The sequence below is a fragment of the Podarcis tiliguerta genome, assembly GCF_965153285.1.
Source record: "Podarcis tiliguerta genome assembly, chromosome: 14".
In the NCBI taxonomy this organism is placed as follows: domain Eukaryota; kingdom Metazoa; phylum Chordata; class Lepidosauria; order Squamata; family Lacertidae; genus Podarcis; species Podarcis tiliguerta.
In genome coordinates, this window is record NC_139547.1 from 48,545,174 (window position 1) to 48,558,576 (window position 13,403).

The following is a 13,403-nucleotide window of genomic DNA, read 5'->3' on the forward strand; positions in this document are numbered from 1 at the left end:
GCCATGGGTTAGGAATATGCAGTATAATCTAACAAATTAATGATTAACTATGTGCTGGTAGTTTGTTTTATCATGTAACATGCAACAAGACTTTTGCTCAGCCCCGTGACTATATAAAGATGCACATTTTGCTGCTGTTTAAAGGGGGGGGGGCACCAGAACATACCTTGTCTTTTTCATACATGTGTAAAAGAAGCCAAGTTTGCCTTGTCTTCTGAAACTTCCACTCTTTGGGATTTTCAGACCAGCTGAAAGAAGAGAAATAAATTGAAGTCATTCAACATTATAATATAAAAAAAGAAAATGAACTTCTGTTTCTCATGCAACCTTAAATGAGAGCCTCAAACCTTCCAAAACCATACCTTAGTTCAAACAGAGATTGCACTAGGGAGGGGGAAAACCGCTGGAGAACACAGAGATTGGGAGGATAGAAGCATGTGAAAAGTACCTTTCCTTCAAGTAGCCACAGGTTCACCAACATTGTTGGGAGGAAAACTCCTCTGGTGCTGTCCCTGAGTGCAGAAACAGTTCAGAAGTTTCAGTCCCTTCCCAGCTGTGTGAAATTCAAGGAGTTCAATTGCCAACACAGTTTGATTGGCGCTTTGTGTTTCCAGGTGTATGTATTTATTTTTTGCCCCAAAGAGATGTGGTCTTTTTAGCTGTTTTATTTTACACACTGTACATATTAAACTATTTGCAATATCTGCAAATGCTTTCCAAACTATCTCACTGGCAAACTTTAAATATACAGAAATAGTTCAAGGGTTTCAGGTGTCAACATGAAGCTGCTTTCTGTGCAATTGCTACAGAGGAAACATGGCCTAAAAGCTAATGCATGTTGCTGGAAATTGAGGCTGTATCCATGCTAAGGCTTTAGCATTTAAGAAGAGCCTGCTGGAATTAGGCAATGGTCCATCAAGTCCAGAATCCTGCTCTCACAATAGCCAACCAGGTGCCTGTAGGAAAACCGCAAGCAGGATTTCAGCACAAGAGCACTGTCTCTTCCTGTGGTTTCCAACAACTGCTCTTCAGAAGCATTGCTGCAGCTGCAGAGGCAGAGCACAGCCATCATGGAGCCTTCTCCTCCACTGATTTGTCTGATCTTATTTTAAAGCCATCTCTGCCTCCTGTGTGAGTTGCACAGTTTAACCATGTGCTATGTACACGGATTGAACAGAACTGATTTTCCTGTATGCACTTTTGTTTAACTTTGCCCACATATGAGCACCTTCAGCCTTAAGCTTCCCAAATCTATCTTGACATTTCCCATTCACACTAGTGGGCAGTGCTTGATGGGCTATATTAGGATGGTAGACCCTTGTCCTCCCCCTCAATTACTGCTTTCTCTGTTAGAGAAACCTGAGGTCCTTTGAGGGCATGTGCACAGGTGGAAGGAGGTACCTTCACTCTCTAGACCAGGGGTCAGCAAACTTTTTCAGCAGGGGGCCGGTTCACTGTCCCTCAGACCTTGTGGGGGCCGGACTATATTCTGGGGGAAAAAATAATGCCCCACAAATAACCCAGAGATGCATTTTAAATAAAAGGACACATTCTACTCATGTAAAAACGCTTTGATTCCCAGACCATCTGTGGGCCAGATTTAGAAGGTGATTGGGTCAGATCCGGCCCCTGGGCCTTAGTTTGCCTACCCATGCTCTAGACCCTTTCCTCCCCACACACAGAAAGCAGAGGGGATGGCTTAGAGGAGGTTGCCTTCAACAGCCATTGTAAATCTGCACAAAACCTACGGTATGTATTACAAATAAAATAAGAAGCATGACTCTCTCTCTCTCTCTCTCTCTCTCTCTCTCTCTCTCTCTCTCACACACACACACACACACACACACAGAGCCAAAACAGGATGGGATAACAAATAGATTTTTGTTTATGACCTGAAAGGCCAGTTTTGTGAAAAACAGCTGCATTAAAAATGAATATATGTGTGCATTTACTGAGAAAGTGGCTTCACCAACAGCGGAAGTGGTTGACAAAATGAAAATGTCTAGGATGTGCTCAGGTGAGAAGCAAATGGAAGCAGAGGGCGTGGTGATAGAGACCACCCAATGAAACACCACCACATATATCACCCACCAAAATGTGGTCTTATAATGTGCTTCAGCACATCTACATCCAGGTAACACGTATTGGATCCCTCTCTCCCCACATTGGACCATCTGTTGACTGGCAAAATCTGAATTGGGGAAAAGGTGCAGGCTGCCACTTGCATGAGTGGGGAATATTATGTTGGCACCAGGGGGAAAAGGCTGAGGCACATTAAACTCCCATGTGGACAAGCTCATAGAGAGAAGAAAAGAACTGAAGTTGAACTCTCATTACAAAATATTCTAGTATAGATTTTTTGTCTATATTATCGGTGTGTGAGAGAGGATGGTGAAATGTAAAACTTAAAGATGCGAAACTTTAAAATTGAATGTTCCTACAGCCTCAACCACTATTTTGTAGAGGTATGGGTGCAAGGAAGATCTAGTGTATGATTCTTCACTTGACATAGTAATATTAAACTCAAAAATAAATTGGAAAGGGAATTCTGCAAGAGTGCTAATATAGTTCAAACGCTGTCAAGTCTGATACACTGAAACAGACCACAAATTAAATTTGTTCTACCCTAGTGAATAAATGGCTCAGTGAACTCAGTATAATCGCAAGATTTGGCCAGGAGGGCTTTGTGAGAACTAAATATAAAAATATCCGCTTCCTTTTCTAGACTCAAAAGTCCCTAAAATTATCAGAAAATGGGTTGATTGGGCTGCATTTTCAGCCAGAGCACTTACACAATACAATCAATGTATATCTATCTTAAATAACAATGGGAACAATGAGGAAAGAAATATATAATATAGCACAAAAAATAGCTTCAGAACATTAACTGAATTCAAAGTTTGAAAAGTCTTTGGCATAGCCCCTTAGACACTATATCCTAATTAAGCCAAAATATGTGTATCTGAAATAAATGCATATACTTCCCCAGCTTCCACCTTTCTGTCTTTTGCCTTATGTAGAATGTTATACAGTGGTACCTTGGCTTACATACGCTTCAGGTTACAGACTCTGCTAACTCAGAAATAGTGCTTCAGGTTAAGAACTTTGCTTCAGGATGAGAACACAAATCGTGCTCCGGCGGCACAGCGGCAGCGGGAGGCCCCATTAGCTAAAGTGGTGCTTCAGGTTAAAAACAGTTTCAGGTTAAGAACGGACCGCAGGAACGAATTAAGTACTTAACCCGTGGTACCACTGTGCTGTAAGCTTATCGGGGTCTGTAAGGTGCCATACACAACAAACTCTCTCTCTCTCCAACAGCAGCTCCAACAACAGCTCTACTACTGAATCAATAAGTTGCAAAAGCCACAATTTATTGGACATATGTAAGCCTCCAGGTGTGTCCAAAATAAATTTTCAAGCAGAGCAGTCTTGCAAATGTCAATCACTGCAACCCTTCATTTCAATATTGAGCTTGGAATTCAAAGCAAAGGTTAACAGGGAACCTTTTTGGGCCCATGGGCGCATTTGAAATTTTGAAAAAGGGCCACCAGCATTGGTCACAAAATGGCTGTTGTGGGACTGTGGCATAACACAAAATGGCTGTGACATATAAAAGAGCAGAATAAAAGACAGAACTATGAGGTGGTGCAGGTGTGCCCCCCTCCACCGGGAAAAGAGGCACTTACATCAGCCATCTCTGCACTTGCTCACAGAGTGAAAAGATTTGCTCCTACCCTCTGTTCAGAACAGAAGAAAAAGTGAGTATCCAATCTTGTTAAGTTATGCCACCTTTCAGCCAAGAAGGCTGCCAAGAATAAACAGATCCATGAAAATAGATACAAACGATACAATACAAATCTTGACATCCAACCAACGATGGACATGTCTAAGCAAAGTGCCTCACACTGCAAATAGATTCTGGAGCTTTCTGCTTCCTTCTGACCCCCCTGCAAATATGCTCCTTGTTGTTACTGCAAAAAGAAGGGCATAAAGGGCATAAAAAAGGATGAACGCTGAATATAAACCTTCTACCTTCTGTGATTAGTAACAACAGCAGTAGCTACTAGGTCCAATCTTAAGAGAAAGACCCGCACAAAGTAAACCAAGGAAATTTAACAGGGAAATGATTACATTACCATGTCAGTATGCCTCCGATCACCCACCTCCTTCAACTGGAAGTCATTTAGCTTATAGGCTGCCCATGTGTGTGGCATTATTGTGCAAACACTGTGTAAAACCTACATGTGGGTTTGGGAGAAAGCCAGCTGCTCCATCAGAGACCTATGCACTGAGCATCATGTCCAAACAGGGGCATGCAAAGGACTGATAAGGCTGCCATATGAGAGGTGTGCCCCAGTCTCATTGCATGGACCAGTCCTGTGCTAATTTGTGTCCCCACTACATACGATACAATATGATAATCTTTATTGTCATTGTCCCATACAGAACAATGAAATTGAAAAAAATCTACATCAGACATTCAAAAACCAACAAGCCTGCTATCCCAGCCTGGCTGTGCAGAATTAGTAAAGCCATTATCTGCATAGCGTTAAAATATTTATCAGACTACTTATTTTTATTCTGTGCTGACTATGAGACAATGCAGATGTGCTAATACTTCTGTCCAGATGTCCATGTTATCTTACACCTAATTCTGGTCAGCTTCAGGGTTGAGGTCAGCACTGATTAGGCAACACTGCAACATGAAAGAGGAAAAGCAACTTATTTTCATTTCCCTCCCACAACGAACATCTTGGGGGGTAGCTGAGGAGGGGAAAGTGGGCCCCAACTGCTGGCACGAGTATCGCTCAAGCATGCGGGATCATTTACAAACAGGGTGGCTAATCCCTCTCATTTATACACATTTTTTTAAAACAACCACCAGGCGATGGATATGTTACCAGCCTCAGGGGAATGTAAAAAAAAAAAAGAAAAGAGGCATAATACTGTCTCATTTTCTTCTTCCCCCGCAATACCACAATGTCACAAACTGTCTGATACATGCATTAAAAATATTCTTGGTGGGGAGCAGATCTGAGCTTGGCTAAGCTTGACAGCTTATTTTGGATGTTTCCAACGGATTAGAGGGTTTTCTGGTTGGTTTCATTTTTTATTTATTTTTCATTTGGAGAGGATTCCACCCTCCCCCCTTCTTCCTGGCCTCATTTGAGTTTTAAGAGGAAAAACAACATGGAAGAATATGGGAGGGGAAAGTGCTCTCATTAAAACACCCAAAACCAAACTATTTGCTCATGTCACATATTATGTATCTGAACAGCTTCTAAGGTCCCAAGTGCTGTAGTGTCCCCCTCATTCGGCTTCACCATTTTCTCTTTGAAATCTCAAAAGATGACTTTTTAAACAAGCAAGTTAGTTTTTGCTTTTTTCATTGTACATTGTACAATAATTCGCAGTGTCTAAGCAGTATGTAGGATATAATATGCAGCTGGATAATGATGATGACAGAAAAAGGCACAGGGAATACTTTGCACATCACAAAATCCTCACACAAAAGCTTCTTCTATGAAGGTGTTAATGTGTAATCTACACATAGCTCACCCCATGCAATGGTGTCACACATGAAAATGCCTCCCTCCTGGATTAGAAGCTGCTTGTAACATGTGAAGTAGCCCATGTCTGTAGTCTGCCCCATGACAGGCATCCCAAGGCAAGTCACTCCTTCTGCCTTGGCTCTTCCTGCCCCCATCCAACTGCAATATGGGATAATAGTGACCTAGCTTACAGGGTTGTTGTAAAGGACAACATAATATATGAAAAGTGCTTTGAACACTCACCCCAGAGCACTATATAAATGCTATTACAGATTGTTCCCTAAAATGCAGTGTCACAGGAGAAATTTGGCTTATATGTACAGTGGAAACTCGTGTTACGTACTGCCCTCCTTGCGAACACTTTGGGTTACGAGCTCCGCTAACCTGGAAGTAGATGCCCCTTGTTGCGAACTTTGCCCCAGGATGCGAGCGGAAGTCACACACCGGCAGCGCAGCAGGCGCCATTAGTGAAAGTGCGCCTCATGTTACGAGCGGTTTCGGGTTACAAATGGACCTCCGGAATGGATTACGTTCGTAACCGGCGGTACCACTGTACAGTATGTACTGGCTAAACATTCCCCCGTTGGCTAGCAAGAGCGAATTTACACCTTAATAACTTTTAATATATTCTATTGTTGTACTGTGTATTTTGGGTCTCTGGACCGCAATGAAGTGCTCTCTCTCTCTCTCTCTCTCTGTATTAGGTGCTCAAAATCACACCTTCAGTCCATGGTCACAATGGTGAGACACAACAGCACCCTGTGCAATGTAAGCGCAGGAACACCTCCCAGAATCTTTCAGAACAAGGAGTTTGGCTGAAGAGCTTCTGAACTACCCCTTTCCAGCCATGCAGGAGGATGAGGAGAATGTGTGTTAGCCTGGAAGGTGGTTAGGCTTGTTCATGTCTTGCTAAACCATTACTTACGAATGCAGCCAACAAATCCTAAGATACTTTTTGATACTAACCCAGGTAGTATCAAACTTGTCTACACACAATCTCTAGCAAAGATATTCTATCCAACAGAAACCTGCAGAAGAACGTTAATAATCTGACGCTGTCTGATGTTGTCATTACAAGATCTAATGTAGCATTATAATATGAGCATCTCACCATCAGTATGACATTACAGCAAAATTATTAAGATAACTTTCTGAAGTGTTTCTGCTGTATCATAAAAAAACACCACTCAAGTTAAAACTGAGTAAAAAGAACAGAGGAGCTATAAAGCAACTGGAGATCTGAAACTCTTCAGATGACTTTGGGCGTTGCTAGGATGCCAAAGACCAGATTACAACCAGGCACATTTCGTAAGGAACTTGTGCTGTTTACTCTCATGCTTGGTCTATTTTAAGAGATTTGAAACTGGGTAGCTGTTAGAAGGTACATCACCCTGATTAAGACTTACTGGTAATCAGGCACTGCCTAATATGAATGAACAGATGTTTCTAATAAAATTTTAGGCCGTGTATTCTTCTATTAGTCAGTCCTTCCTCCACCATAATGGACAAAGGGAAAACTAGGGATTATAATGGTAAAAAAAGAAAGCACCCAGTTCTTGCATCTTCATGAAGGCACATTTTGCAGAAATGCATTCAAGTGAAATACATTATCAACTCTAGTTCATATGGAAGATGGTAAATTTGCTGCAGGACCCTTATTTATTTATAGCAATACCCCAAGCATGTTTACTCAGACTCCACAAAACTTACCCTATATAAGTGTGTTTGTGGCTTTAGACTTTCAACCTGCTCTGTATCCTGAGAGTTAGGACAAATTTTAACAACTTATTTGGTGATAAGCAGCATGCATTATTTAAGAATGCAGAACAGAAATGATAATATTTTTGTACTGACAGCTGCTGATGCTTTATTTATAAAAAAATTATCACTTAACAAAAATATCTAAGAAGTTGACATAAAAGCACAATCTTAAATAACATTTCCTAAAAATGAGATACAAAACAAAATGCAGCCAATTCTTACAAATAAAACTGAGCCATATATAAAACAAAGAAATTAAAAACTAAGAGTGCAGGAAAACTTGGGTATACATAAAAGTTTTAAAGTATCATTTAATGGTCATTACTGTCTCTGCCTCACAAATTACCTGAAAGAGGGTGTTCTAGAGGATTGAATGTATCAACACGAAGGCCTGCTTCTGTGTTGTCATCAAGTGATAATTTGTTGGTTGTGGTACAGCAGGGACGTCCAGCTCCCAAGAGACTGCGATCTACTCCCGGAATAAAAAACCGACACTGATCTACCCATGGGGAGGGGAGCAAAACTGTTGAGCTTCTTTTCGGGGGGCAGGCTACAATTCTTGAGCTTTTTTGGAGGGGGTGGACAGGCCAAAATTGTTGAGCTTTTTTGGGGTGGGCGCCACAGTTCTTCTGCTTTTTTGGGGGGGGGCACCATAGATCACTTACAAAATAATATACACTGGTACCTCGGGTTACATATGCTTCAGGTTACAGACGCTTCAGGTTACAGACTCTGCTAACCCAGAAACAGTACCTCGGCTTAAGAACTTTGCTTCAGGATGAGAACAGAAATCGTGCTCCGGCGGCGTGGCGGCAGCAGGAGGCCCCATTAGCTAAAGTCGTGCTTCAGGTTAAGAACAGTTTCAGGTTAAGAACGGACCTCCGGGACGAATTAAGTACGTAACCAGAGGTACCACTGTACACACCGCCGCTCTCACCTCACCTCCGATACAGCACTTAGGCAGGCCTTCGGTAGAGCCGTCACGGGGAAGAGGACAGGCACCAGGAACGGTCTACCAATGCCCAATCACATGGGTAGACCAGCACGCCCAGGGATCCGTGAAGCCTCCTGCTGGAGTGAAGTTGACACAGCCTGCTGGCAGGGGCTTCATACACACCAGCGTAGCAGGGCGCCAGCGCCAGTGGGCGAGCAATGAGAGATGCTCACCAGGTCAGGATGACATGCACATGGATGCTCTTTCCCCCCTCCAAAGGAAAATGAGCCTGCGATCTACCGCAATCACCCGAGGATCAACCTGTCGATCGTGGTTGACTGGTTGGGCATCCCTGTGGTATAGCAGGGTCTCCTGAAAAGATCTTAAAGGTGAAAACAACCTGGGGCCAGGATAACTAGCAAGCCACCTTCCATGGTACAGACCAGACCAATCTTTAATTTTCAGCAACCCTGAATGTGGCTTGTTAGCTTTTGAGGCAACTTTTAAAACAACTTTTAGCCACGGCAACTGATGGGAAGTTCTGAGTCGCTCAAAACTTGGTGCACTCCAGCGTCAACAAAACATTGTTCAAAAACACAGTGGCTCACCTATTTTGCATTTCTCTTTCACTTCCCAAGCAAAATGGGACAAACAGGGAACTCAGGCATGAATTCAATAGAGCTTATGCTACATACAGATCTGGTCCTGCAATTATTTATTTAATGGAATTATGCACTGCCTTTCTGCCAAGGCACCCAATGTGATATAGAATTTTGAAACACGCACAAAGACAAATTTAGAGTGACAGAGGTCTCTCAGGCCAACTGGGACCCATTAGTGTGTGTCTCCCTGGTCTGTTGCAGCCCCAGGGATGCTGGAAGAGGAACTGCCTCAACATTGGTTAGACCATGGTGCTGATAACACCAAGGTTGCAGGTTCGATCCCTGTATGGACCAGCTGCATATTCCTGCATTGAGGGGTTGGACTAGATGATCCTCAGGGTCCCTTCCAACTCTACAGTTCTATGATTCTATGATCTCTTTCAGGTCCTTGATGGTTCTTTCAGGAGCTGATGTGTGCTCCCTGGCCTAGGCTCCTTCACTTCTCAAATTCCAAAATGTTAAGGTACAAAGAAAGTAATGCAGCAGACATTCATAAGAAATTTTCAAGCAGCCTGAAAGTTTATCGAAGAATTTAAACACAAAAATATTCCCGAACTGAAAAGAGAAATCTCATTTCCCCCCCATCTTTGTTCCTGTGGCAGTGGCAGATGAACTCAGAAGAAAAAGAAGGAACACTTTGTACTAAGATATCTACATTTCTAAAACTAACTACACCTTTTCTGGCACCACCCCTTTAATGAAAAATGGAAGAAGTAATAATCGTATGAAAATTCTTCATGTATTTATAGATGTAATCTATTATTTGTACTCAGAGGTTGGGAAATTTTAATGACTCCCTGGAGCTGAATGATTAATAATCATGTTCAGCTGTTTTAAATTTTAATTTTATCTTTGGTTGACAAGCTTAAATGCTTCACTGGAACAAGGATGGACTAGTGTATTTCACAGGGCTGGGCCATAAACGAGGAGCTTTCATGTTTCCCAGGAGTAAGTCAGAGCTATTAATTCTTTACAAGACGTAGTATAAAACTGTTCAACAAGGAAAATGTTAGTAAATCACACTAAGTCAACAAATATCTTTTCAGATAAATTTTTATTTTACCCATTTGATTTGCCAACATGGTTTTAAAGTGTTTTACACCACTCCACACACTGAGCCTGTGTGCCACGAAAACACTTCCTGCAGAAAGTGGAAAGGGTCGATGACTGGAGCAGCTCAGAGAAATATGTAAGCACCAGTGGCAAGACAGAGATCCCTCATTATTTAATAATTCACAATACGTAACAATATGTACTGGAATGCAGAGAAAATGCAGCTGGAACCAGTATCTGCAAAGGAACACTTGGGCAAGGATCCAGAAAGAGAGATGCACTGTTTTTGAGGATCTTGGCAGCGGGGCTAATGTTTTTGTTTATGAGCTCTCTATAATCTGGACAAATTACTCTTTTAAATACTTGACCAGCATTTGATTTATTAAATGGACAGCTCTCTCTCTCTTCCTCACACATGCACACACGCACACATAGACCCCATATGTTAGAGTGGTGCCTGTTCTTTAAAGACTATAACTTTTTAAAGTTTTTTTAAAATCCCACTGGGCAATCTAAACCAGCCCCTTGGATTCTTGCCCAAGTTAGGGTCAAAGCACATGTGATGTGGGTGTTCTATAACTGGAACTCCCAGTATCTTTTTCTATTACAAAAATCAGCCAAGGGCAGTTGACGTGGGACACACCAGTTTGGATAAGGGCTACGTCTTTCCAGCTACTATTTGTAAATTAAAAAGCTGTTAAGAATCATAGCTATAGTATTCCCACATGAAGTGTGGTTTGACCCTCCTCTGGAAGAAAGAAAGAAAGAAAGAAAGAAAGAAAGAAAGAAAGAAAGAAAGAAAAAGAAATCACACACTTGTAGAGTTAGAAGGGACCATAAGGATCATTCTAGTCCAGGGGTAGGCAACCTAAGGCCTGGGGCCCGGATGCCGCCCAATCGCCGGATGGTCCGGGAATCAGCATGTTTTTACATGAGTAGAATGTGACCTTTTATTCAAAATGCATCTCTGGGTTATTTGTGGGGCCTGCCAAGTGTTTTTACATAAATAGAATGTGTGCTTTTATTTAAAATGCATCTCTGGGTTATTTATGGGGCATAGAAATTCATAGGTGCCCCTCCCGTACGGGCCAGTCTTGACAGACTCTAGGGTTGTGCGCCCATCTCACTCAAGAGGCCGGGGGCCAGCGCTGTCCGAAGACACTTCCGGGTCACGTTGCCAGCGTGACATCGCTGCTCTGGCGAGCCAGAGCCGCACACGGAAACGCCGTTTACCTTCCCGCTAGTAAGCGGTCCCTATTTATCTACTTGCCCCCGGGGGTGCTTTCGAACAGCTAGGTTGGCAGGCGCTGGGACTGAGCGACGGGAGCGCACCCCGCCGCGGGGATTCGAACCGCCGACCTTTCAATCGGCAAGCCCTAGGCGCTGAGGCTTTTACCCACAGCGCCACCCGCGTGTGCTTTTATTTAAAATGCATCTCTGGGTTATTTGTGGGGCATAGGAATTCATATTTCCCCCCAAAATATAGTCTGGCCCACCACATGGTCTGAGGGACGGTGGAGTGGCCCACAGCTGAAAAAGATTGCTGACCCCTGTTCTAGCCCAAACCCCTGCAGTGTAGGAATCTTTAACCCAATGTGGGGCTCAAACCCACAACCCTGAGATTAAGAGTCTCATGCTCTACCAACTGAGCAATCCCTCCAGTAATCAAAGTTCAGTATTTCATATGGTTATGCTATAGCACAGGACAGTGATATTCTGCCCTATTTCTCACTAATAACAGATGAGATAAACTAGTGTCAAGACTGCAGTATGACACTCATAGATGGAGTGCACCTCCATATAAAAAGAAAATTTGCATACAGATAAGTAGATTTGATGGAGCTGTTTGTATGAAGGGGAAGAGAAGTCTGATGCAAATACGCAATGGCCATTTGTTAAGTGTCCCTGATTATGTTAAGAGTGTGAACACTCAAACTGAAGGTCAGTTTCTAGATTTAGCCAGATGCTGATTCATTTCCCTTTTGCGACATTTTCAAGTTTAGTAAAGAACTGTTCAGAGACACAGAAAATCCACATCAAGTATGCTTAACAGCTTCAGAGCTTCTTGCATTGTGCATAGTGCAAATGTCAATTAAACTAACATAATTACTACATATCCTGAAGTTTAATGAATCGCTAAGAAAATTCACTTACACAACATTTTATTTTGCTGGAAATGAGAATCATTAAGAAGGAAAGTATTTTGTTGGAATTAAATTTGCAAATTAAACTGCTATTTTGCAGGAAGGATTCAGGCAGAGAAATATGAGCTTTGTACTCAGATATTTAACACCTGTTACGTACTTTTATGTGCTGGAGGAAGTGCTCACAGCAGGATGGCTAGCTTCAATATTAATTCAGTTTTACAGCTGTTATATTTTATCTGAGAATGTTTATGATTAGATAAACTCATGGACCAGACTGAAGCAGGGGGAGGAAATACCAGATTATTGTATTTTTTAAAAAAATGAAGTCCTAATAAAGTAAGTTAATTTTGAAATGTCTAATAAAGCAACATGTAGTCGCTTTTCAGACATCCTCAGAACCTCCTCTACTACAATTCATTTTCAATATAAGTTTATTCTTCTAGCCAAAGGCAATGACAAACCTGCAGCAAAAGTACCAATAAAGCAATACAGATCATACATCCATAATATGAACCAACAGCCACGAGGTAAGAGGGAGGTTACCAGAAACACCAACAAATTCAAATCCAGATTGATTTCAAATTAAACCTCCAAATCACTACTACTATTTATAGCGATTTTATTTCAAGATTTTTTCCTGATTCCCACCCCCCCCCCCAGCTAGTGCATAGAGGGCCACTCTGTGTGCTATACAGCCATTACTGTCATTCAAATGAAACCAGACCACTTAAACTAAATGTAAAACTAAACATATTATTTATTAAATTCATATATGGCCCTTCATCAAGAGATCCCAGGGCAGTTCACAGAATAAAATACAAAATAAAACACAAGTAAATAATTAAACCAAAACAACAGATCCACTTTGCCAGTATGTTGCAACTGACCTTAGAACTATTCAAAATAAAAACAAATTAAAACAGATCCCAAAGCTCAAGGACAAGCAACATTACACATCACCATCTTCACTCAGAATTCCTCTTTTACTACAGGAGAGCAAATGTAGCAAGATTGTGCCTTCTCCCTAACAGCCACAGGTGCCTTCAAGGAGGAAGAGCCTTTGAGGAGTAGGGCAAGGAACGAGCTCTGAGGAAGACCTGTTTTTTTTAATCATGCAAAATTGTCTCATAGCATAGAATCATAGAGTTGGAAGAGACCACAAGGGCCATCGAGTCCAACCCCCTGCCAAGCAGGAAACACCATCAGAGCACTCCTGACCTATGGTTGTCAAGCCTCTGCTTAAAGACCTCCAAAGAAGGAGACTCCACCACACTCCTTGGCAGCAAATTCCACT

General features: G+C 42.1%; 1 protein-coding gene across 6 annotated transcripts in view; it reads right to left on the reverse strand.

Moving 5' to 3' along the window:
• CHLSN (cholesin) overlaps positions 1-13,403 on the reverse strand; it is a 149,121-nt gene that overhangs the window by 2,196 nt on the left and 133,522 nt on the right. For all 6 annotated transcript variants that reach the window (XM_083413811.1, XM_083413812.1, XM_083413809.1 and 3 more), the window contains exon 4: positions 167-248. In XM_083413811.1, the coding sequence (XP_083269937.1) occupies positions 167-248 (82 nt within the window). The remainder of the gene's footprint in view (positions 1-166; positions 249-13,403) is intronic.